Here is a 26,215-nt window from a genome sequence, read left to right on the forward strand (position 1 = left end):
AGCATTTTCTCCCTAAAACACACTGCTTTCAGCATTTATTGATGTTTTCAGTTTGCTTAAATGTACAACTAAAGTACTAAAGGCGATAGTAGACTACTTGGAAGGCCAGGGAAACTAATTGTTAATTTTTAAAAATTAAAAAAAAATATTTTTTATTTATTAGAGACAGAGAGGGTGGGGGAGAGGGGGAGAGAGAGAGGGACAGAGGGAGGGAGGGAGAGGGAGAGAATGGGTGCACCACGGCTTCTAGCCGCTGCAGATGAACTCTAGACACATGTGCCACCATATGCATCTAGCTTACATGGGACCTGGAGAATTGAACCTGGGTCCTTAGGCTTCGCAGGCATGTGCCTTAACCACTAAGCCATCTCTCCAACCCTAATTTATTTATTTTTTATTGACAACTTCCATAATTATAGACAATAACCCATGGTAATTCACTCCCTCCTCCCTCAGTTTCCCCTTTGCAACTCCACTCTCCATCATACTCCTTATCCCTCTCAGTCTGTTTTATTTTGATGTCATTATCTTTCCCATGATGGTCTTGTGTAGGTACTGTGAGGTCATAGATATCCAGGCCATTTTGTGTCTGGAGGAGCACATTGTAAGGAATCCAACCCTTCCTTTGGCTCTTAAATTCTTTCCTCCACATCTTTCACAATGGGCCCTGAGCCTTGGAAGGCGTGATAGAAATGTATCAGTGCTGAGCACTCCTGTCTGTCACTAAGTCATCCCAAAGTCACTGCCATCTGAAATAAGGTTCTCTAACCAAAAGTGAGAGTAGCATTAATATATGGGTATGAACATTAAGAGAAGTGCTTACCTGGCAGTTTGGTGAGCAAAGTATATACATTTCCCCAAAGGGAAAGACTGACTTCAAGAGTGGGTTATATAGTATTCCTTGCAGGTAGATATCATTAATTGGGGTGGGGGGGGGGAGAAGAAGAGTGGAGGACTGACAGCAGCAATTACACCCCTGTTACTCATGACTACCATCCTAGCTCAGACTGGCCTTGAACTCATAGTGATCCTACCTCAATTTCCTGAGTGCCAGAATTGAAGGCATGTGGCACCATGGCTGCCTCTTAAGTGTCAATTACTTGTGTTTCCTTTTAATGTTTTGGTATTTTGAGGTAGGGTCTCTAGCCCAGGCTAACCTGGAATTCACTATGTAGTCTCAGGGTGGCCTTGAACTCATGACGATTCTTCTACCTCTGCCTCGAGTGCTAGGATTAAAGGTGTAAGCCTTCATGCCTGGCTTATTTTTTATTTATTTAGTAGTTTTTGTTCATTTATCATTTATTTGAGAGGGAGAGAGAGAGGGGAAAGAGGAAGAGGAGTGAGTGAGGGAGCCAGCTCCAGGGCCTCTAGGCAAATGAGCTCCAGAGGCATGCACCACCTCATGCATCTGGCTTATGTGGGCCCTGGGGAGTTGAACCTGGGTCCTTTGGCTTTGCAGGCAAGTGCCTTAACTGCTAAACCATCTCTCAAGCCCTGTGTTTTTCTTTTTTTGAGGTAGTGTCTCATCTAGTTTAGGTTGACCTAGAACTCACTCTGTAGCCCTTGATCCTAATGGTGATCCTCCTACTTCAGCCTCCTGAGTGCTTGGATTATAGGCATGAGCCATCATTCCCAGTTCTACATTTTCTTTTTTTAAACTTTTTTGTTGTTATTTTATTTATTTTAAAGTGATAGAGAAATAGGTAGAGATAGAGAGAATGGGCGCGCAAGGGCCTCCAGCCACTGCAAACGAACTCCAGACCCGTGCGCCCCCTTGTGCATCTGGCTAACATGGGTCCTGGGTAATCGAGCCTCAAACCAGGGTCCTTACGCTTCACAGGCAAGCGCTTAACCGCTAAACCATTTCTCCAGCCCCTTTTCAACATATTTTATTTATTTGAGAGAGGTAGAGAGAGAGAGAATGTGTGCACCAGGGCCTCCAGCCACTGCAATTGAACTCCAGATGCATACGCCCCCTCATACATCTGGCTAATGTGGGTCCTGGAGAATCGAACCAGGATCCTTTGGCTTTGCAGGCAAACGCCTTAACTGCTAAGCTATTTCTCCAGCCCTGTTTCTTTTCTTTTTTTAATTTGGGAGCTGGGTGTGGTGGCACATGCCTTTAATCCCAGAACTTGGGAGACAGAGGTGGGAGGATCTCTGTGAGTTTGAGGCTACCCTGAGACTACATAGTGAATTCCAGGTTAGCCTGAGCTAGAGTGAGACCCTACCTCGAAACTCCTCCCTCTGTCCCTGCCAAAAAAAAAAAAAAAAATTGGGAAGGTTCTGGAGAGATGGTTTAGTGGTTAAGGCACTTGTCTTGGAAACGTAGGAACTTGGGTTCAATTCCCCAGTCCCCACATAAGCCCGATGCACAAGGTGGTGTGTGCATTAGGAGTTTGTTTGCAGTGGGTAGAGGTCCTGACATGGCCATTCTCTCCCCCTCTGCCTCTCTCTCAAATAAAATATTAAAAAATTAATTTGCATGTGTGTGCATGTGCATACTAGGGTCTCTTGCTGCTGTAAACAAATGCCCATTTGGTTTTACGTGGGTAGCTTGGGAATTGAGCCTGACCTGGCAGGCTTTACAAGCACAAGGATCTTTAACACCTGAACCGTCTCTCCTAAGTGTATGTTTTCTTAAAAATAAAAAATGTACTGCCAGGCATGGTGGTGCACACCTTTAATCCCAGCACTCAGGAGGCTGAGGTAGGAGGATTGCTGAGGTTGAAGCCACGGAGACTACACAGTAAATTCTAGATCAGCCTGGGCTAGAGTGAGACCCTACCTTGATAAAACAAACAAACAAACAAAAATGTGCTTTACACCAGAGCATACTTTAATTTATAACTTTAGACAGTTTCTTATGCTGACTACGTTTGGGTTCACGTAATGTTTCAGGATAGTGGTGTTATCACAAATAGTGTTGGTAGTTACTCTGCCATCAGTACATTGACAGATCTGAACATGCAGCATTTTAAAACACAGGTTACTTGTTAAAATGTGGAAGGATAATTAAGAGATTCAGAGTAGACGGGTGTGGTGGCAGGATTGCTATAAATTTGAGGCTACTCTGAGAATACATAGTGAATTCCTGGGCTAGAATGAGACCCTACCTCGTAAAGCCAAAAAAACCCTTTAAATTCAGAGCAAGCAAGAAAGAAGTTTAGGGCTGGAGAGATGGCTTAGTGGTTGAAGCCAAAGGGCCCAGGTTTGATTACCCAGGACCCACATAAGTCAGATATACAAGGTGGTGCATGTGTCTGGAGTTCCTTTGCAGTGGCTGGAGCCCCTGACACACCCATTCACTCTCACTATCTGTCTCTTTCTCACTCTCAAGTAAATAAAATAAATAAACATATATTTAAAAGTTTAAGACAACTTTAGCAGAGGAAAACAGTCTTTCAATTTTGAGAAGGTAGCTAGTATTCATAATGCATTTGCTTATGTCTGAGCAGGGCTTCTATAGAACACTTAAGTTGAAAGTTGATTGAAAACAAGGGCCAACTATTTATCTTGGGGCTCAGCCCTGTCAGGGCATCTATGAATACCTTGTTGATAATACTAAAAATGGGTATCTTTACAGAATCTTGAAGATTTCCTTCCTTCCTTCCCTGCTTCCATGGTTGTAAGCAATATCCCATGGTAATTCCCTCCCTCCCCCCACTTTCCCCTTTGAAACTCCACTGTCCGTAATATCCCCTCCCCCCCCCCTCAGTAAGTCTCTCTCTCTTTTTTTGGTGCCATCATCTTTTCCTCCTGTTATGATGGTCTTTCGTACATAGTGTCAGGCACTGTGAGGTCATCGCTATCCAGACCATTTTGTGTCTGGAGGAGCACATTGTAAGGAACTTTTTTTTTTTTTTCTTTTGAGGTAGGGTCTTGCTCTATCCCAAACTGGCCTGGAATTAACTATGTAGTCTCAGGTGGGCCACAAATTCACTGTGATTCTCCTTCTTTTGACTCCCAAATTCTGGGGTTAAAGGCATGTACCACCATGCCTGGCTAATCTCAAATATTTTCTCCTTTCTTTTCTTTCTTTTTTTTGGGGGGGGGGTTGGGAGGAATAGGATTTCCCTCTATCCCAGGCTGACCTGGAATTCACTATGTAGTCTCAGGTTGGCCTTGAACTCACAGCAGTCCTCCTACCTATGCCTCCCAAGTGCTGGGATTAAAGGCACACACCACCACACCTGGCTTTTTCTTTTCTTTTTTAATAAAGACATGTGCCACCATGCCCAGCTAGATTTCATCTTTTCTTTTAAATTTTTTTTTTTTTCGAGGTAGGGTCTCACTCTGGTCCAGGCTGACCTGGAATTAACTTGTAGTCTCAGGGTGGCCTCGAACTCATGGCGATCCTCCTACCTCTGCCTCCCGAGTGCTGGGATTAAAGGCGTGCGCCACCACGCCTGGCTTCTTTTTAATTTTTTAAAATTTATTTTACTCATGTGAGGGATACACACACACACACACACACACACACACACACACACACGGCGGGAGACAGAAAGAGAGAGACAGGAGAAAGAGAATATGAATGGGTATGTCAGGGCCTTCAGCTGCTGCAAACAAACTCAAGATGCATGTTTGTACATCTGGTTTAAGTGGGTCCTGGGGAATCGAACCTGGGTCCTTTGGCTTCAAGGCAAAAATGCCTTATTCACTAAGCCATCTTTCCAGCCTTCAAGTGATCTCTTCTATGTTAGCGTAAGTATAATCTAGTTGCATTTCATTTCTTTTGTTTTAGAGTTTGTGTTTCAGTAGCCCATTAATGTTAAGTGTTAGTAGTCAAAGCTTCTTCATTATGATACACTCTCTGTTGCTAATGGCACAGCAGGGTGGAGAGAGTCCTCTCAGGTGAGCAGTCCAGAGAAAGAGAGTGAAGCCTTCAACAGCGGGGACTCTGGACAAGGAGATTCCCGGAGCATGACTCCTGTGGGTGTGTCAGTGACAAATCCGGCAGCCACTCTCCTGCCAGTGCACATCTATCCCCTGCCTCAGCAGATGCGGGTTGCCTTCTCAGCAGCCAGGACATCCAATTTGGCCCCTGGAACTTTAGATCAACCTATCGTGTTTGATCTTCTTCTGAACAACTTGGGAGAGACCTTTGATCTTCAGCTTGGTAGATTCAGTTGTCCAGTGAATGGCACATATGTATTCATTTTCCACATGCTAAAGCTGGCGGTCAATGTGCCACTGTATGTCAACCTTATGAAGAACGAGGAGGTCTTGGTGTCAGCCTATGCCAACGATGGTGCTCCAGACCACGAAACTGCAAGCAACCACGCCATTCTTCAACTCCTCCAGGGAGACCAGATATGGTTGCGCTTACATAGGGGAGCAATTTATGGAAGTAGCTGGAAATATTCTACGTTTTCAGGCTATCTTCTTTATCAAGATTGAACATCAAGGATGTTCACATTTAGTGAGATTGAAGGAAAAGTAGTCCTTGCCTGGTGACTATGCTGGGAAATTGTTTCATTCCTAGAGGAAGAGGAGATCCTTTACTTTTTTTTTTTTTCCCTCCCAGGTGAAAAATTTAAAGCAAAATGTCAATTAGCATTAATCTGGCACTTTATAAATTGTGATGTATCCTCGCTAGTCACTTAACCCTTAACTGTACTAATGGTCAGCCTACTGAACTGACTGCCTCAAGTTCAGACAACTTATAATGCCTTGTTGTGCCTCAATAAAAAACTTACCTGCACCTCCAGTTCTAGTTAATTAAAAATTTTGTTGAGAGGTTAAGATAACTTGTTTTTAGCATCTGTCACTGATATATATTGTTTATTCATAGGTTCATGGCATTATTTTAAAACAAATAAAGGATCAATATAATGTAATTTTTCCCCCCAAAAAAGTCTGTAGGAAAACATCAGTGTCAAAACACTACCTGCATGTGGTGGTGCATGCCTTTTTATCACAATATTCAAGAGGCTGAGGTGGGATCGCCATGATTTTGAGCCAAACCTGGGCTACAGAGTGAGTTCCAGATCATCTTGGCTAGAGTGAGACCTTATCTTGACCAGAAAAAAAAGGGGGTGGTGAAGGGATGTTTGAGCAGTTAAATGTGCTTATTTGCAAAGCATGATCTACTAAGTTCAGTTCCCCAGCAGTCACATAAAGCTAGTACACAAAATGGCACATGCATCTGGAGTTCTGCAGTCACAAAAGGTCCTAGCACACACATTCTCTGTCCCCTGAAAAGCTGAAGGATCCAGATTCGATTGCTCAGGATCCATGCAAGCCAGATGCTCAGGTGGCATATGCATCTGGAGTTCTTTTGAAGTGGCTAGACGCCCTGGTGCACCCATACTCTTTTCTGCCTCTTCCTCTCTCTCAAAGTATTTAAAAAAAATTGGGCTATAGTGAAGGCTTAGTGGTTAAGCTACTTGCCTAGCGAAGCCTAAGGACCCATGTTTGACTCTCCAGATCCCACATAAGCTAGACACAGGTGACTCAAGCACACAAGGTCGCACATGAGCACAAGATGATGCACACGTCTGGAGTTCTATTGTAGTGGCTTGAGGCCCTGGCATGCCAATTCTTTCAACAAAAAAATTACAAAAAAATATATATATTTTTTAATTTTTATTAACATTTTCCATGATTATAAAATATATCCCATGGTAATTCCCTCCCTCCCCACCCCCACACTTTCCCGTTTGAAATTCCATTCTCAATCATATTACCTCCACATTACAATCATTGTAATTACATATATACAATATCAACCTATTAAGTATCCTCCTCCCTTCCTTTCTCCACCCTTTATGTCTCCTTTTCAACTTACTGGCCTCTGCTACTAAGTATTTTCATTCTCACACAGAAGCCCAGTCATCTGTAGCTAGGATCCCCATATGAGAGAGAACATGTGGCGCTTGGCTTTCTGGGCCTGGGTTACCTGACTTAGTATAATACTTTCCAGGTCCATCCATTTTTCTGCAAATTTCATAACTTCATTTTTCTTTACTGCTGAGTAGAACTCCATTGTATAAATGAACCACATCTTCATTATCCACTCATCTGTTGAGGGACATCTAGGCTGGTTCCATTTCCCAGCTATTATAAATTGAGCAGCAATAAACATGGTTGAGCATGTACTTCTAAGGAAATGAGATGAGTCCTTTGGATATATGCCTAGGAGTGCTATAGCTGGGTTACAAAAATATTTTTATTTTCAGCCATTTAAGCTGACTGGATTCCTTTCCTCATGGGGGCCTGGTGTGTGGTGGCTGCAGAGAGCAGCCTCCTTACTGGTATAGTGACCTGTTGCTTGTGCAGGTAGCTCTAAGGGACCTTGGAGACAGCCTTTTGGTGGACATCCAGATTTCTGACCCCATGCTATTCCCTGCCTAGGCTCCTGACACGTATGTGGGGTGCTTTCGGAAAGCTCCATCTCACAGTGGCCAGGGTTCATGTTGGCTAGGTTGTCATATCCATCTGCACCAAGCTGCAGAATAAAGAACATGTGACTGAGGCCCTGCACAGAGCCAGGTTTAAGTTTCCTGACTTCCAGAAGATCCACATCCCGAAGAAGTGGGGCTTCCAGTTCAATGCAGATGGGAAGGGGCTCATCCCTGATGGCTGTGGGCTCAAGTATATCTCCAGTCTTGGTCCCCTGGACAAGGGGTGAGCTCTCCACACATGAGCTTCTGTTGCTCTTTACTTAGCAACCACACTTACTGGCCAGAGGAAGTGGGCTATAACACCCATAAGCCCACCCAATACACTGACTCTAGGAGGTTTCGGTTCTTGCATTGCCATCAACTGGGGACCTGGCACTCGGAGCATGTAAGTTTATGGGGCACCTGAGTCAAATCACCACTCGCCCTTGTTTCAGTTTGCCTTCTTCGTATGCTAGGACCCTAACTCAACCTTATAACCGAGCCTGCCTCTTAAAGGCTTAACTCCCCAGTCTAAACCTCTAACAAATAATACACTCTTCCTGTGCCAACTAAGGTACTAGCAGGGCCCTAAGTTGATCTTGGCCCTCTACCTAAAGCACACAGCCGATTAAAAACAAAAGTCCTGAATGTTAGTTCTAGGAGCCGCCTCTTTGCAATGGAAAAATCCCCAGCACTGAAATACAGTATTTTCTCCCAAACTGAAACTTTCTGTCCCTACTTCCTCTAATGGAATCAGTGAGAGCCATTCCTATTTCTTCCACTAATAGGATTGGCTAGCTGCAAAACCTCCCATTCCTCTGACCCCGCTTCCTTCTAACCCTGTAATTAGTACCTCAGCCTGTGAGTGGATTGTGGCTCTGGATCCTGTGCCAGAGACTGCCTCAGTAGACTGCCAAGTAGACCCAGTGCTGTTCTTGAGCCACTCTGCCTTTTCTCCATCAACCTTGTACCATACAGCACTTACTGAAGTTTACTTTTTACTGTTTAGATATTTATTTTTTCGAGATCTTGTCCAACAGTGTTGGCTAGGGTGGCTGGCAATTCCGAGCTGAAGTCACCCTCTCACGCCAGGCACCTGAGTGCAGAGACTACAGACATACCCGGCTTCAAAAACTAATTTTATTTCATTATTATTTTATTCTAATTTACTTATTTTTGAGGTTAGGGTCTTGCTATAGACCGAGCTGACCTGGAATTCACTGTGTAGTCTGATGCTGGCCTTGAGCTCAGTGATCTTCCTACCTCTGCCTCCTGAGTGCTGGGATTAAAGGCATGTGCCACCACGCCTGGCTCCAAAATTTATTTTAATGGAAAGAATATACAGGAGAGGAGAGAGGACTTGGTTCTGGCTGGAGAAGGAGTAACGTGAATTTGAGGCTGGGTAAATTCTGGCAGATGGCGTTGCTCATCTTTGTAGGTTTCTTGAGATAGGAACCTGAACAACGACTCAATGAAACTGCATTTTGCCCAAAGTAACCTTTTCTTTTTTTTAAAAAATTTTTATTTATTTATTTGAGACCGACAGACACAGAGAGAAAGACAGATAGAGGGAGAGAGAGAGAATGGGCGCGCCAGGGCTTCCAGCCTCTGCAAACGAACTCCAGACGCGTGCGCCCCCTTGTGCATCTGGCTAACGTGGGACCTGGGGAACCGAGCCTCGAACCGGGGTCCTTAGGCTTCACAGGCAAGCGCTTAACCGCTAAGCCATCTCTCCAGCCCACCTTTTCTTAAAAAAAAAAAAAAAAAAATTGAGACAGGGAGAAAGGAGAGAGAGTGGGTGTACAAGGTCCTCAATCCACTCCACACAAACTCCAGATGCATGGGCCACCTTGAGCATCTGGCTTATGTGGGACTTGGAGAATCGAACCTGGGTCTTTAGGCTTCACAGGCAAGCGCCTTAACCTCTAAGACATCTCCCCAAAGTCATCTTTACTAATTGGAGTTAGACCCCTCTTCTGGGTTTACCTTGGGGAAAAAAAGTGCTCAGTGTTCTTAATGCCTTTTCAGTTGTGGGTCCAGATACTACGCTAGTAGGTGGAAGTGCCCGTAAACCTTTCTGTCTTCACTTTTCCGAGCGGGTCTGGAAGTTTGTGCCAAAAACACATGTTTAACAAATGTTCTGTGAGTGAATGGCAGAATGAATAGTGGTGGCCCACCACACATCCAATAGACGGGCACACGTGATTTTTGTGGGCTACTTGATTTCAAGATCCCAGCAGGTCTGTCCTGGAACAGGTTAGTTATGATACCCCAGTACTTATAAGAGTAAAAAGGAAATGTTCCTTCATCTAGGTACGTATAATTTGTAAGCAGGTGTAAGGAAGCAACCAGCCCAACTCCCTGGAGAGGCAGGAGGCTGTTTCCGTACAGCAGCATGGCGCCTCCCGTAGAAGCCTAAGAGCAGTCCCTAATAGGGAACAAAGTGAGAGAGCCTTCCGTACGGCAACATGGCGTCCTCCCGCTGGAGCTCAGCAGAGCAGTTCTGGTGAACAAAACAGGGCGTCTTCCGTACAACAATAAGGTGGCCTCTCCCTGAAGCGTGGCAACGCAGTTCCCCCACGGGGAACAAGCGCCAAGCGCTTTTCGTTCTTAGCATGGCGGCCTCCGACGGGGAACAGGCCCAGAGCGGCTTCCGTCCAGTACCATGGCGTCCTCCAGCGCAGTTCCCAGTGGGCGGGGGCGGGGAGGAAGCCAGGGTGTCTTCCGTACAACAATAAGGAGGCCTTTCAGAGAAGCGCTGTAAGGCAGTTCCCCCTGGGGGACGAGCGCCGAGCGCTTTCCGTTCTCATCACGGCGGCCCCCAGCGGAGTTCCCGGATGGGGAACAAGTCCAGAGGGGCTTCCGTACAGCAACCTAGTGGCCACCTACAGGAGCCTGGAAGCGGAGTTTCCTGAAGAGTAGCAAGCTCGGAAGTACTTTCCGTACAAGATCATGGCGTCCCCTGTGCGAGTCGGTCAGCGCAGACGCCGGGGGAAGGGGCTGCCATAAAAGAGACACGGCTTCCTCTCGCCGCTTCTCCCGCCTCCCACCGGCTGTCGTAAAGAGTGAATGGGGAGAGAGTCGTGGGGGGAAGGAGGGAAGCGGGGGGCGCGGAGGCTGAGCGCGTAGCCAGCGGCCGCAGGTGGCGGCGGGCCGTGGGGCCGAGGCGGGCAGGGACCCCCCCAGGCTGCGGCCCGGGGTCCGGAGCCCCGCCGGGGACATGGACCTCAACCGGATCATCCAGGCGCTGAAGGGCACCATCGACCCGAAGCTGCGGATCGCGGCCGAGACGGAGCTCAACCAGGTGGGTCTCGGGCCCGCCTCCCCTCCTCCTCCCGGACTCTCTCCCCTCCGCCCCTCCTTGCTTTTCTCCCCGTCTCTCCTCCTCTCCTCTGCCCGCCCCGGCCCGGACCCCGAGCCGCCGGGGCACCTGTTGTCCCGCGTCTTTCCCGTGCGGCGCTCGCCGACCCTTCCTGGTGTTTTCGGGCGGTGGTTTCCTTTCCCAGCGCTCCGGCGGGAGGTGGTGGTGAGGACCGCGCCTCGTACAGTGACAGCTGAGCTGGCTTTTCCGGGGGGCTGCTGTGAGGAAAACCCGCCTGCTTCTGGGGTTGCGGGGACTGGGCACGAGCAGGTAGTTTTCGTGGGGCTCCCCTAAGGGCTGCCCGGTGGTACTGCTTCGAGGCGTTTCTTGCCAGTGCGGAGATGTATGCCTTTCCTTTATTCTCCATTCACTCTTTCAAAGTCAACCTTAACTTTATTCCAGCATTACCCCCGACATTTGAACAGTGTAAGGATCCCAAACTCTAGCTGTACATGTAAGAGGGAGCCCATGGACTCCTTACTAAAAAGTACAAATGGAAATCCGTTCCTCCAGCTGGGGAGATGGCTCAGCAGTTAAATGTGCTTGCTTGCAAAGCCTGCCTGCCCGTCCAGGTTCCCGTAACCCCAATGCCCACGTAAAGCCAGATGCACAAAGTGGAGCCTCCGTGGGGAGTTAGTTTGCAGCGGCAAGAGGCCCTGTTGCTCCCCATAAAGTTATTAAAAAGTATAAACTCTAATCAGATAGAATGACACCTGTTTGAGGCCGTAATGACACTTGAATTGTGAAGGGACATGCCAAAACTCTTGGCACTCAAGGCATTGCCGAGGATCAGCAGCATCAGCCCCACCTGAGAACTTGTTGGATATGCAAATTATAGGGCTTCCCCTCGGTTGACAGAATCCGGGACTCTGGAGGTGGAAAGAAGTTTGGATTATGTTTCAAAGGATGGTGAGGCAGTCCTCAATGTTTCAGCTGGAGTTGATTTCAATGTTTTCACTGACTTACAAGCACAGAGAAAGAGAATGAGAATGAATATAAGTGGGTACACCAGGGCCAGTAGCCTCTGCAGACGAACTCCAGACGCTTGCATCCGGCTTTACGTGGGTACTGAGGAATCAATCCCAAATCGTTAGGTTTTGCAGGGAAATCCCTTCACCGCTGAGCCATTTCCCCAGCACATATACATTATCATATCTATTATAATATGTATCATTGCTTGCCTGTGTGTGGTGTATGCATGTGTGTGTGCCTATTTAGGCCCCCCCCACATCAAGTGCTCACCAGTGGCTTGAATAGAAAGTTTGTTGTTCCACTCCATCACTCGTCTATCAGTTCTTTAGGGCCATAGTTTCTTACTAATTGTGCGTGTCGTTTTTTTTTCTCCCCTTATGGCCATTCTTGGGCCTCTGCTCCCTTACTGCGCTGGGGTTACAAATGTGCTGGTCATGCCCAGCTTTTTATGTGGGTCCTGGGAATGGAATTTGAGCAGTCTCTTAGGCCATGCTTGCACAGGAAGTGCTCTTAACAGCTGAGTCCTATCTCCAATACTCATATTTTTTAAGTTTCTATTTGTTTATTGCAGTGCTAAGGATAGAAACCAGGGCCTTGGCCTCCCAAGTGCTGGGATTAAAGGTGTGCACCATCAGGCCAGGCTGATAAATTCTTGTATATATATATATGTATATATATGTGTGTATATATATATATATATATTTTTTTTTTTTTTTTCGGGGTAGGGTCTTGCTGTAGCCCAGGCTGGTCTGGAATTCACTGTGTAGTCTCAGGATGGCCTCGAACGCGAAGCCATCCTCTTAGCTTTACCTCCTGAGGGCTGGGGTTAAAGGCCTGAGCCACCATGCTACGCCTTCTTATTTGGGGCTGTCCCTCTCAGGATAGCATTTTTTTTCTCATCAGTGACTGGGTCTCTGACTGCCCACTGTGACATTCTTTCTTTGAGAAATGTTTTTTTTTTTCTTGGCTGTTTTTTCAAGGTAGGGTTTCACTCTAGTCCAGGCTGACCTAGAATTCACTATGTAGTCTCAGGGGTGGCCTTGAACTCCTACTTCTGCCTCCCAGGTGCTGGGATTAAAGGCGTGTGCTACCACACCTGCCTGAGGAATGTTTTTTCATAGGACCCTGAGATTGAATTCTTTAAGCCTTTATTGTTTTGCCAGGAGCATTGGGTAGGGATACTTTCTTTTGGTAGGAACATGGTGGGCTTCAGTACCTCACCTAGAAAGATCTAGAAAGGCAGTGACTGCTCTGGCTGCTCCTCTTACATAGAGACAGCGTTGGTAGAGCCCAGTCCTCCTGCCTTAGGAAACATTGCTGGAGAGTGATACAGGCAGGCACCTGATGTTCTCTAGCCTCTGTACACACACAGGCAAACTCTGTATGTGCACACATCACACCACAGGCACTACACAAACAAACCAGAGAAGGGAAAAAACCTCCAGGCATGGTAGAGTGCCATATCATCTCAGCTCTGGGAAGCTAGAGTCAGGCAATCCCTGGGGCTCATTCACTAGCTCGTCTAGCCAAACTGGTGAGCTCTAGATTCAGCAAGAGATTGTCTTAAGAAAATAAGATGGAGAGCCAAAGGCATATGCACACATGTGAACATACTTAACTCATACATGAGCTTACAAACATGAACATGCTTACACATATATGCTCATGCAAAAAATTTTGGTGGTTGTGGATGAAAAGGAATTTACCTTAAATAAAAGAGATCTCAGATTCTGAAGACGATGAAGATGAAAAGATGACTCAGTTTTCACTGAGGGAATGGAGTTTGGAAAGCAGTGTTCTTGGATGGAAAGAAAAAATAAGTTGGAGAGTGAGTGAGGCAGACACCTGACATTGGCCTCTGGTGTCCACACAGATGTGGTTGCACACATGGGTGCCTGCACACATACAGATGTACATACTCACATGCATGCATGCATAGAATAAGGTTTTCATTTATTTGGACAGTAGTGTATTCAGTAATGCTGGTAATCATGTTTCACTTAGAGTCCCCTCTTTTTATAAGAATTTTTTTGTAATTTCAGTCCTACAAGATTATCAATTTTGCCCCCAGTTTGCTTCGGATCATAGTTTCGGACCATGTGGAGTTCCCAGTGCGCCAGGCAGGTGAGTTATCTTTTCATTTTATTATTATTATTATTATTATTATTATTATTATTATTTTTCGAGATGGTGTCTTGCTGTAGCCCAAACTGACCTGGAATTCACTATGTACTCTCAGACTGGCCTTGAACTCATAGCAATCCTCCTACCTCTGATTCCCAAGTGCTGGGATTAAAGTCAAGTGCCACCATGCCCATTCTTTATATATTTATTTTTTTGGCAAAAGGAGAATGAGAATTATATCTTAATTTAATTTAATTTATTTATTAAAGAGAGAATGGGTGTGTCAGTGCCTCTAGCCACTGCAAATGACACATGTGCCACCTTGTGCATCTGGCTTATGTGGGTTCTGGAAAATTGAACCTGGGTCTTTTTGCTTTGCAGGCAGTTGCCTTAACTGCTAAGCCATCTCTCCAGCCCCAATTTTCTTTCTCTGTCAGATAAATAATAAAATATCTTTAAAACCATGACCAGAGTGCTCACTACTGTAATACCTCTATCACACCTTCCAAGGCTCAGGGTCTAATGTGGAAGAGGTGGTAGAAAGACTTTAAGAGCGAAAGGAAGGGTAGGACTCCTTACAACGTGCTCCCCAGACACAAAATGGCCTGGATATCCATGACCTCACAGTGCCTGATACTACCTAAAGAAGACCATCATAATAGGAGGAAAAGATCATGACATCAAAATAAAAGAGAGACTGATTGAGATGGGGAAGGGATATGATGGAGAATGGAGTTTCAAAGGGGAAAATGGGAGGAGGCAGGGTATTACCATGGGATTTTTTTTTTATAATCATGGAAGTTGTTAATAAAGATTTGAAAAAAAATCTTTAAAATCATCTTCTTGGGCTGGAGAGATAGCTTACTGGTTAAGCGCTTGCCTGTGAAGCCTAAAGACCCCGGTTTGAGGCTGCATTCCCCAGGACCCACGTTAGCCAGGTGCACAAGGGGGCGCACACATCTGGAGTTAGTTCACGGTGGCTGGAGGTCCAGACGTGCCCACTCTCCTCTCTCTCTGTCTCTCTGCCTCTTTCTCTATCTGTCACTCTCAAATAAATAAATAAGTAAAAATAAAAACAAAAAGAATAAACAAAAACTTATTTAAAAAAATCTTCTTGGGCTGCAGAAATGGCTTAGCGGTTAAGCGCTTGCCTGTGAAGCCTAAGGACCCCAGTTTGAGGCTCGATTCCCCAGGACCCACGTTAGCCAGGTGCACAAGGGGGCACACGCATCTGGAGTTCGTTTGCAGTGGCTGGAGGCCCTGGAGCGCCCATTCTCTCTCTCTTTCTCTGTCTGTTGCTCTCAAATAAATAAATAAAAATAACCAAAAAAATTAAAAAAAGAATCTTCTTGATACTAGTGTGTCCATGCTTTCTCCTCAAACACAGCTGCTATCTACCTGAAAAACATGGTGACACAATACTGGCCTGACCGGGAGCCTCCTCCAGGAGAAGTCATATTTCCATTCAACATTCATGAAAATGACCGGCAGCAGATCCGAGACAACATTGTGGAAGGGATCATCCGATCTCCCGATCTGGTGAGGTATGCTGTACTCTGTAGCAGGCAAGAAGTGGCTGTATCTGTGATGTCCTAATGCATCTTTTGACTCAAGTTTTTTCTGTTTTGTTTTTAAATCTCATAGGGTGTCCAATGCCAATCAGATGCTAACCATGGTCAGTACCCCATGGAACTGCCATGTGTCTATGTGCCAAGGTGCTTGTTTCCCAGCCCCCTGAACCTTCAGTGGTTCTACCCAGTAATGCCCGGAGAATGGCTTCTCTTAGCCATCCTGCACTTGGCTTTGGGGAGAAAGGATTGTGAGGTTGCCTGAAGATGAAATTTGAAAAGGTGAAAACCTTCAGTCCTATTGCTGCTCCAAGGACAGGTGCTGTCAGCACATGCATGGAGGGTGTCCCTGACTGTTAGCGCACGGGTAGACAGCCTTTGTGGCTTGCTCCTTCTCAGTCCGAAAGGTTCACTTGTGGTCATCCCTGCAGACTCTTTATTCTTACTCTCTAATTTATTTAAAAGTATTGCAGAGAGGGGCTGGAGGGATGGCTTAGCAGTTAAGGAATTTGTCTGCAAAGCCAAAGGACCTAGGTTTGATTCCCTGGGACCCATGTAAGCCAGATGCACAAGGGGGCACACATGTCAGGAGTTCATTCGCAGTGGCTGGAGCCCTGGTGCACCCATTCTCTCTCTCCCGTTCTTTACCCCCCCTCTCTGTCAAAAAAAAAAAAAAAAAAAAGTCTTGCACAGAGCCAGAGCCAGTCATGGTGGCACTCCGTGAATCCCAACACTCAGGGATGCAGAGGTAGGAGGATCACTGAATTCGAGTCCAGCCTGGGACTGGAGAATTGAACCCAGTCTGGTAAGCTGTGCAAGCAAGAGCCTTTAACCATTGAGCCATCTCTTAAGTGCCTTGAGTTTTTTTATTTTTTCAAGGTGGGTTCTTATTTTAGCCCAGGCTGGCCTGGAAATCACTATGTAGTCTCAGCATGGCCTCGAACTCATGCGATCTTCCTACTTCTGCCTCCTGAGTGTTGGGATTAAAGTTGTGTGCCATTATTACACCCGACTTGAAAAGATTTTAATAGGCTTACTTTTCCTCCTACTTAATTCACTACATATGATTGTTTCAGTCAATAATATATACCACTATGTTTCACCCAGGGCTGGAGAGCTGGCTCAGCATTTAAAGCTTAATGGCTTGGCCTTAATTTCCCACACTCTTTTAAAGCCAGTTGCACAAAGTGGCATGTGCATCTGGAGTTCATTTGTAGTGGGAAGAGGCCCTGGCATGCCAATTATATTTTTTTCTTTTTTTGAGGCAAGTCCAACAGACTGGCCTTTTTTATTTTTTATTCTTATTTATTTATTTGAGAGCAACAGACAGACAGAGAAAGAGGGAGAGAGAGAGAGAGAGAGAGGAGAGAGAATGGCTGCGTCAGGGCTTCCAGCTACTGCAAACGAACTCCAGACATGTGTGCCCCCTTGTGCATCTGGCTAACATGGGTCCTGGGGAATTGAGCCTCAAACCAGGGGCCTTAGGCTTCACAGGCAAGCGCTTAACCACTAAGCCATCTTTCCAGCTCCCCCCTTTTTTGAAACGTGTGAGAGAGAAAGAATTGGCATGCCAGTGCCTCTAGCCACTGCAGTTGAACTCCAGATGCGTGTGCCCCCTTGTGTGCATGTGTGACCTTGCATGCTTGCATCACTGTGCATCTGGCTTATGTGAGACCTGGAGAGTTGAACATGCGTCCTTAGGCTTCATCGGCAAGTGCCTTAACTGCTAAGCCATCTCTCCAGCCTTCTTTTTTTTTTTTTTTTTAAATATTTATTTATTTAAGAGAGAGCAAGAAATAAAGGCAGATAGAAAGGATGTGTGCACCAGAGTTTCCACCCGCTGCACACGAACTCCAGATGTATGCACCACCTTGTGCATCTGGCTTACATGGGTCCTGGGAATCAAACCTGGGTCCTTTGGCTTTGAAGGCAAGTGCCTTAACCACTAAGCTGTCTCTCCAGCCCCAATTTTCTTTCTCTGTCAAATAAATAATAAAATATTTTTAAAGATTACATCACTGCATTGTAAAGTTTGTAGAGACTACATCACAGCATTGTGATTTCTGAAGGCGTGTTTCTATAACTATGAGCTTGCTTAATGACCCATTTCTCAATGTGACCTACACGAAGTGATGTACAACTATATAGTACACAGGTACATGTTGGAGCTCTTTGGCTTGTGATATTTATATCCTTGGGTTTTGGCCTTTTCTCCCCCACCTGACAGAGTTCAATTAACAATGTGTCTGCGCGTCATCATTAAACACGACTTTCCTGGTCACTGGCCCGCGGTGGTCGACAAGATAAACTATTACTTGCAGTCACAGAGCAGTGGAAGCTGGCTTGGTGCCCTACTGTGTCTGTACCAACTGGTGAAGACTTACGAGTAAGTTGATGTCCACTGGGGGAAGTGGGCAGCCGGTGTCCTCAGGAAATCATGGTGGGGGTTCTGCTGTGCCATTGCAGACTCCAGGCACTTTGGAAAGAGTTGGATCAAGCCCAGTGAGCGCTCATCTGCTGGTTACTCAGCAGGGCTTCGCTCTTAGGTGTGCCTGCTGGCTTCCAGGACAGTGACAAAACAGCTTCTCAAACCTGTTAGATGAGGGGAACTTGCCGGCTGCTTCCTTAGAAGCTGCTGTGGATTTTCCTTCATGTTTGTCTCTAGTGAGCGTGCTACTGAGCAAATGATGCCAGGAACTTTCTGGATGCAGGTAAAGGCTGTGTCTCCTTACTGGAGACTCGCTTAATGTTTGTCTCTAGTGAGCGTGCTCCTGGGCAAATGACGTCAGGAACTTGCTGGATGCAGGAAAATGCTCCAAGTCTTTCTATTAGTCAGGGTTCTCTAGAGGACTTGCTTCTCTCAACACTGCTGGGAGGTGTGCGACTGAGATCCCCTTTTACGGTGTCTGCCACCTTCTGAAAGGACTGCTGCTTTTGAATATGAAGTCCTGTACTTTTCTTTCTCATTCTCCTCCAAAAAAATTCTTCCTTTTTTTTTCTTTGAGACAGGATTTTGCTCAGTAGCTCAGACTGGCCTTGAATTCACAATGCTCCTGTCTCAGCCTCCTTAGTGCTGCCTTTCAGATGTGCGCCACTGCGCCGTACCCTACTAGCCTTCTTTCATTAACCTGTTTAGTTCAGACGCTACTGTAGAATTTTTTTTTTTTAATATTTTCTATTTATTTATTTGAGAGCAACAGACACAGAGAGAAAGACAGATAGAGGGAGAGAGACAGTGGGCACGCCAGGGCTTCCAGCCTCTGCAAACGAACTCCAGACACGTGCGCCCCCTTGTGCATCTGGCTAATGTGGGACCTGGGGAATTGAGCCTTGAACCGGGGTCCTTAGGCTTCACAGGCAAGCGCTTAACCACTAAGCCATCTCTCCAGCCCATACTGTAGAATTTTATTTTGAATTGAGGATCGGCTCGATTTTCCATTTTTCTTTTCTTTTTAAAAATTTTATATTGATTTATTTGCAAGCAGAGAGAAATAGAAGAGAGACCGATAGAATGTGCACGCTGGGGCCTCCAGCCATGGCAAATGGACTCCAGGTGCACCTGCCACCTTGTGCATCCGACTTGATGTGGCTGCTGGGGACCTGAACTGGGTCCTTAGGCTTTTCAGAGACCAGAATGCTAACCATTACACCGTGGAACCAACTCCTTACGCTTTTCAAGGAACCACCTTAGCCAGTGAATCACCTTTTCAACCTTCTTTCTTTTTTAAATTTATTTTGGCACAGAGAGAAGGAAGCTGACGGGGGAGGGGGCACTGGGCATGCTAGGGCCTTTAACCTCTGCAAATTCCAGATGTGTGTGCTCCTGTGTGGCGCATGTGCAACATTGAGTGTGAGCATCACTGTGCATCTGACCATGTGGGACCTGGAGATTTGAACATGAGTTCTTAGGCTTTGCAGGCAAGATCCTGAACTGTTAAGCCATCTCTCCAGCCCTTTTTTGTTTTTCCGAGGTAGAGTCTTACTTTTGCTCAGGCTGACCTAGAATTCACTATGTAGTCTCAGGGTGGCCTTGAACTCATGGTGATCCTCCTACCTCTGCCTCCCAAGTGCTGGGATTAAAGGTGTGTGCCACTACGCCTGGCTGAATTTTTTAAAATTTATTCATTCCTTTATTTATTTGAGAGAGAGAGAGGAAGGAGTAGGTATATGGAGAGAACGGGCGGGCCAGGGCCTCCAGCCACTGCAGATGAACTCCAGATGTGTGCTCCACCTTGTGCATCTGGCTTACGTGGATATAGGGGAATTGAACCCAGGTCCTTAGGCTTTGCAGGCAAGTGCCTTAACCACCAAGCCATCTCTTCAGCCCCAACATTGCTGTCTTCTTTTCATCCTTGTGCACATAGATACAGGAAGGCCGAGGAGAGAGAGCCTCTCATCGCAGCGATGCAGATCTTCCTGCCACGTGTCCAGCAGCTGATCGCGCAGCTCCTGCCTGACGCCTCCTTCCACTCTGTGCTGCTCCAGAAGCAGATTCTGAAGACCTTCTATGCGCTGGTTCAGGTATGGGCCCACTGCAGAGGACCAGTGTGCTTGCTTGTCTTTTCTTTTCTTTTTTCTTTTTTTTTTTTGAGGTAGGGTTTCACTCTAGCACAGGCTGACCTGGAATTTGGAGGCCTCCAACTCACAGCAGTCCTCCTACCTCTGCCTCCCAAGTGCTGGGATTAAAGTCGTGTGCCACCATGCCTGGCTGTATTTCTCTCTTTTTTTAGAAATAGTTTATTTTATTTATTTACTTACTAGAGACAGAGATGGGGGGAGAGAGAGAGAAAAAAAAAGAGAGTGAGGATGGGCGTGCCAAGGTCTCCAGCCACTGCAAACGAACTCCAGACGTGTGTACCACCAAGGCTTACATGGGGCCTGGGAAATCCAACCTGGGTCCTTAGGCTTTGCAGGCATATGCCTTAACTGCTAAGTCATGTCTCTAGCCCTCTTTATTTATTTATTTATTTATTTTTTAATTTTACTTAGTTTATTTACAAGGGGTTGGGGGAGGGAGAGAGGAGAGAGATAGAGAATGAATGAGAAGGGTTGTGCCAGGGCCTCTACCTGCTGCAAATGAACTCCAGATGTATGTGCCACTTTGTGTACCTGGCTTTATGTGGGAACTGGGGACTAGAACTCAGTTTGCTAGGCTCTTCAGGCAAGTGTCTTACCCACTGAGCCATCTCTCCAGCCCGTGTGTGCCTGCCCCCTGGAAAGCGCTCTCAGGTGCTTGTCATGTGAGGAGTTGTTATGTGTTCTTCTCATATAGGAACCAGGCTCACAGAAATGAGCTTCACTGCCCACCATCACCTGGGTGTCCAAGGTGTGCCTTAGTGTCTGGGTACTGTCCCTTCAGGCCTAAGTTCTGAGTTCTGCTCGCCCTAGAGCTTGTACTTGATTTGAATCAAAGTACCCTGCCTGCAGGTTAGATAGGATTATAGGAGAGGAAGGAAACAGAGGATCCCCCTTTCATAGGAAAACCCACTGTGATCATTTCCCTTCCTGAAGCCCAGCTTAACACAGGAGGGCTAGTGGTTCATTTTTTATTAAATTATGTTTTTTATTATTTATTTATTGTTTGCATCTCTTGTTGGCCTGGAACTCACTATGTAAACCAGGCTGTTCTCAAACTTGTAGCGCTCCTCCTATTTCTGCTTCCTTCCACACGTGCTGGATCACGTGCACGCTGGCACACCCAACCTGTCCTCTTAGTTAAATTCCCATGTCACAGCTCCCAGACAAGAAAAGTAGTTAAGAGCTGGAGAGATGGCTCAGCAGTTATGGCACTTGCCTACAAAGCCTAGGGACCCGAGCTCAATTCCCCAGTACCCACGTACACAGCCAGATGCACAAGGTGGCATATGTGTCTGTGGTTTGTTTGCAGTGGTTAGAGGCCCTAGTGTGCCTCCTGCCTCTTTCTCTCTCTTTCAAGTGAAAAAAAAAAAAAAAAACACAAAAAATGTTTGAAAAACAAAACCTGAGCATGATGGCACACACTTTTAATCCCAGCACTTGAGAGACAGAGGTAGGAGGATCACTGTAAGTTCAAGGCCACCCTGAGACTATATAGTGAGCCTGGACTAGAGTGAGACCCTACTTTGAAAAAGTAAAATAAAAACCCGAAAACCAAAATCCAAACAAACAACAAAAAAGAGAGATTATGATCAAGATACCTTATATACATGTATGAAAACTCTTGATAAAAAAGGTTTTAGCCAGGCGTGGTGGCACATGCCTTTAATTCCAGCACTCAGGAGGCAGAGGTAGGATTGCTGTGAGTTTGAGGCCAGCCTGAGACTACATAGTGAATTCCAGACTGGCCTGGGCTAGAGTGAGACCCTACCTCAACAAACAAAAGTTTTTCACCTAGATGTGGTAGTACACACCTTTAATCTCAGCACTTGGAAGGCTGAGGTAGGAGGTTCATTTTTTTGGGTCTGGCTCATAGCACTGGCTTGGGAATTGAACCTGGGCTGGCTGACTTTACAAGCAAATACCTTTAACCATTGAGTCATCTGCTAGCCTAGTGGCATGTATATTTCTAAATGCAAAAGATTTACATTGAAAAATCAGGCATGGTGGCACATACCTGTAATTTTATCATTTGGGAAGTAGAGGAGTTCAAGACCAGCCTTGGCTACAGAGGTCCTGTCTCAAAAATAAAAAAAATTAAGCTATTTTCAGTTAAAATTTGAGTTGAACCATGAAATTACTATTTTCTTGCTGAACTTTGAGGAATTCTGTGTTTTAGCCTCCCAGTGTGGGGAAAGTGCTGATGTTCATGGGCAGAAGGAATTGCTGTCTGCTGTTCTGTTTTCCAGTATGTATTGCCTCTGCAACTTCTGAGTCACGAGACCATGACTGTGTGGATGGAGATCTTCCGGACTATCATCGACAGGACTGTCCCTGCTGTAAGACAGGGCTCTGGGAAACGGGGACTGGGGTTTGGAGTGTGTTGCAGTCACCTTTTTATTGCTGGCAGAAAGCACCTAATCAAAAGCAGCTTGTGGGAGGGAAGGGTTGATTGTGGCTTACAGACTCGAGGGGAAGCTCCATGATGGCAGGGAGAATGTGGCATGAGCAGAGGCTGGACATCACCTCCTGGCCAACATCAGGTGGGCCACAGCTGCAGGAGGGTGTGCCAGACATTGGCAAGGGGAAAGCAGCTACCCATAAGACCACCCCCAACAACAGACCTCCTCAAGCAAGGATTCAATTTGGAAATTGCCATCTGCATTTAGAGCACATGAGTTTATGGGGGACATGTAATTCAAGCCCCCACAAACTGATAACCATACATGATGCAAAATGGAATGCATTCAGTCCAACTTTATTTTACTTATTATTTATTTATGTATTCATTTTTCTTATTTAACTTGTTGAGTTTTTTGTATGTCCTAGATATTAATCCTCTATCAGATGTATGGCTGGCAAAGATTTTTTTCCATTCTGTAGGCTGAATCTTTGTTCTATTCACAGTGTCCTTTGTCGTACAAAATCTTTGTAATTTCATGAGGTCCCAGCGGTTAATCTGCGGTTTTATTGCCTGAGCAATTGGGGGTATATTCAGGAAGTCTTTGCCAAGACCAATATGTTGAAGGGTTTCCCCTACTTTTTCATCTAGTAGTTTCAGAGTTTCAGGTTTGATGTGAAGGTCATTAATCCATGTGGACTTAATTCTTATGCATGGAGATAGAGAAGAATCTATTTTCATCCTTCTACAGAAACATCCAGTTTTCTCAGCACTATTTGCTGAAGAGGCGGTCTTTTTTCCAATGAGGATTTTTGGCATTTTTATGGAATATCAGGTGGCTATAGCTACCTGGACTTACATCTGGGTCCTGTATTCTGTTCCATTGATCTATGTGTCTGCCTTTGTGGCAGTACCATGCTGTTTTTGTTACTATGGCTCTGTAGTATAGGTTAAAATCAGGTATGGTGATACCACTAGCCTTATTTTTATTGCTCAAAATTGTTTCAGATATTTGAGATTTTTTTGTGCTTCCAAATGAATTCTTGGATTGTTTTTTCTATTTCTGTGAAGAATGCCATTGGAATTTTGTTGGGGATTGCATTAAATGTGTAGATTGCTTTTGGTAAGATTGCCATTTTCACAATATTGATTCTTCCGATCTAAGAACAAGGGATGTTTTTCCATTTCCTAGTGTCTTCTGCAATTTCTCTCTTGAGTCTTTTAAAGTTTTCATTGTAGAGATCCTTCACTTCCTTGGTTAATTATTCCAAGGTACTTACTTACTTTATTTGTTTATTTATTTTTTGATGCAATTGTGAATGAGAGTGATTCTCTGATTTCACCCTCTGTGTTTGTTGGTAGCTTATAAGAAGGCTACTGATTTCTGTGTATTTATTTTGTATCCTGCTACATGGCTATAGGTGCTTATCAGATCTAACTGTTTGCTGGTAGAGTCTTTAGGGTCCTTTATGTATACAATCATGTCGGCTGCAAATAATGATAACTTGATCTCTTCCTTTCCAATTTGTATCCCTTTTATGTGTATCTCTTGCCTTATTACTATGGCTAAGACTTTCAGTACTATATTAAATAAAAGTGGGGACAGTGGACACCCTTGTCTTGCTCCTGATTTTAGTGGAAAAGTTTCCATTTTTTCCCCTATTTAGTAATATGTTGGCTGTAGGCTTGTCACAAATAGCCTTTGTTATATTGACATATGTTCCTTCTATTCCCAGTCTCTGTAGGACTTTTATCATGAAGGGATGTTGGATTTTTATCAGATGCTTTCTCTGCATCCAATGAGATGATCATGTGATTTTTGTCCTTCAGTCCATTTATATAATGTCTTACATTTATTGATTTACATATATTGAACCATCATTGCATCTCTGGGATAAAGCCTACTTGGTTGGGGTGAATGATCTTTCTGATATATTCTTGTATTCTGTTTGCCAATATTTTGTTGAGAATTTTTGCATCCATATTCATGAGGGAGATTGGTCTGTAATTTTCTTTTTTTGTTCTATTTTTGCCTGGTTTTGGTATCAGGGTGATGCTGGTTTCATAGAAGGAGTTTGGTAGGATTCCTTCTTTTTCTTTTTTTTTTTTTGGGGGGGGTTTTCGAGGTAGGGTCTCACTCTGGTCCAGGCTGACCTGGAATTAACTCTGTAGTCTCAGGGTGGCCTTGAACTCATGGCGATCCTCCTACCTCTGCCTCCCGAGTGCTGGGATTAAAGGCGTGTGCCAACCACGCCCGGCTTCCTTCTTTTTCTATTTTGTGGAAAAGCTTAAGAAGCAATGGTGTTAGTTCTTCCCTGAAGGTCTGGTAAAATTCAATAATGAATCCATCTGGGCCTGTACTTTTGTTACTTGGGAGATTTATTTTATTTTATTCTTATTTATTTACTTATTTAACAGAGAAAGAGTGGGAGAGAAGGAGAGAGAAAGAATGGGCACGCCAGGGCCTCTAGCCTGGGGAATCAAGTCTCAAACTGGGGGGTCCTTAGGCTTCACAGGCAAGTGCTTAACCATCAAACCGTCTCTCCAGCCCATACTACTCATTTTTAAAAGCTCAGATCAGCAAAAATTAAAAAACTGTTTAATCCTACTAAAAATGATAAGAACTTGATATTCATTCCTCTGGTGTTTTTTTTCTCAGCGTTTGCATTTGATATAGGTATAGATGTATCTTGAAATTTATGTTCACCAAAATGAAATGAAATATAACTTTTAAAATTTATTTCTTTATTTATTTGAGGGAGTCCCGCCCTTCTTTTTTTCTTGTTTTTTTCAAGGTAGGTTCTCGCTCTTGTCCAGGCTGACTCTAGAATTCACTATGTAGTCTCAGGGTGGTCTTGAACTCACAGTGATCCTCTTACCTCTGCCTCCCAAATGCTGGGGATAAAGGCGTGTGCCACCATACCTGTTTGTTTTTTTTTTTGTTTTTTGTAAATGGCTCAGTGTTTAAGGTGCTTGCCTGTGAAGCCTGCCGAGCCAGGTTTGATTCTTCAGTACTCTTGTAAGCCAGATGGACAAGGTGGCATATGTGTCTGTTGTTCATTTGCAGTGGCTAAAGGCCTTGATGCCTCCATTCTCTCTCTCTCTTTCTCTGCAATAAATAAATAAATAAATGGAAAAATATTAAAAAAACAAAACAAAACCATAGAGCTGTTTCATCTCAGGGTCTCAGGGTGTCTCATGAGGGATGGTAGTGTTTGCTTTTTGCTGCTGTTACTTGATCCTCTCTTTAAGCTAGGAGGTGAATGTGAACAGCAGCTTTGGCCAGTTGAAATTTGCTGTGCTTATTTAATTTTTGATTTAGCCATCTATATCAAGTAAGATTATATTTGTGTAGTAATCTCACTTAACATAAAAACCACTTGATGTATACTAAAATTTTTTTTTTTTTTTACCACTTTTGTAATCCTCTTACTATGCAAAAATTTGACCTGAGTATTTTTCTCTGTTAGGAGACTCTTCAAATTGATGAGGATGATCGCCCAGAGCTGGTGTGGTGGAAGTGTAAGAAGTGGGCCCTCCATATTGTAGCGCGTCTCTTCGAACGGTATTGCTTCGCTTACCGCCTTTATGAGGTCACATTCCTGTCTCAGCACTGCATATGCTAAAGCTCGTTGTTCCCTTAATGTTTTGTAGAATATGACTGTCTTTAAAGGCACAGAGGGCAGCCCAGTGTGGTGGCACATGCATATCGTCCCAGTACTAGGAAGGATCAGAAGTTTAAGGTCATTCTGGGCTGCCTAGCAAGTTCAAGGTCAGCCTAGGCTACATGAGACTGTGTCTCAAAAACAACAGCAGCACAAAAACA

General features: G+C 45.0%; 2 protein-coding genes and 1 non-coding gene across 21 annotated transcripts in view; all 3 read left to right on the forward strand.

Moving 5' to 3' along the window:
* The window catches only part of Caprin2 (caprin family member 2), a 76,057-nt gene extending 70,344 nt beyond the window's left edge, over nt 1-5,713 (forward strand). For 12 of the 14 annotated variants that reach the window (XM_045139511.1, XM_045139517.1, XM_045139516.1 and 9 more), the window contains one exon: nt 4,835-5,713. In XM_045139511.1, the coding sequence (XP_044995446.1) occupies nt 4,835-5,403 (569 nt within the window). In that variant the 3' untranslated portion in view covers nt 5,404-5,713. The remainder of the gene's footprint in view (nt 1-4,834) is intronic. The other 2 variants (XM_045139523.1, XM_045139515.1) reach the window with 1 other exon arrangement.
* A 1,465-nt stretch (nt 5,714-7,178) lies between these two features.
* Nucleotides 7,179-7,312, forward strand: LOC123456446. The gene has a single exon (XR_006634544.1). It is a non-coding gene; the product is annotated as a small nucleolar RNA SNORA70 (small nucleolar RNA).
* A 3,229-nt stretch (nt 7,313-10,541) lies between these two features.
* Ipo8 (importin 8) overlaps nt 10,542-26,215 on the forward strand; it is a 60,761-nt gene continuing 45,087 nt past the window's right edge. For 2 of the 6 annotated variants that reach the window (XM_004664406.2, XM_045139482.1), the window contains exons 1-7: nt 10,542-10,692; nt 13,764-13,845; nt 15,233-15,389; nt 17,641-17,799; nt 19,778-19,934; nt 22,238-22,327; nt 25,860-25,954. In XM_004664406.2, the coding sequence (XP_004664463.1) occupies nt 10,609-10,692; nt 13,764-13,845; nt 15,233-15,389; nt 17,641-17,799; nt 19,778-19,934; nt 22,238-22,327; nt 25,860-25,954 (824 nt within the window). In that variant the 5' untranslated portion in view covers nt 10,542-10,608. Of the gene's footprint in view, nt 10,693-13,763; nt 13,846-15,232; nt 15,390-15,489; nt 15,521-15,594; nt 15,696-17,640; nt 17,800-19,777; nt 19,935-22,237; nt 22,328-25,859; nt 25,955-26,215 lie in introns of those variants that run through there. The other 4 variants (XM_045139483.1, XM_045139485.1, XM_045139487.1 and 1 more) reach the window with 4 other exon arrangements.

Source organism: Jaculus jaculus, chromosome 22, assembly GCF_020740685.1.
Source record: "Jaculus jaculus isolate mJacJac1 chromosome 22, mJacJac1.mat.Y.cur, whole genome shotgun sequence".
NCBI lineage: Eukaryota > Metazoa > Chordata > Mammalia > Rodentia > Dipodidae > Jaculus > Jaculus jaculus.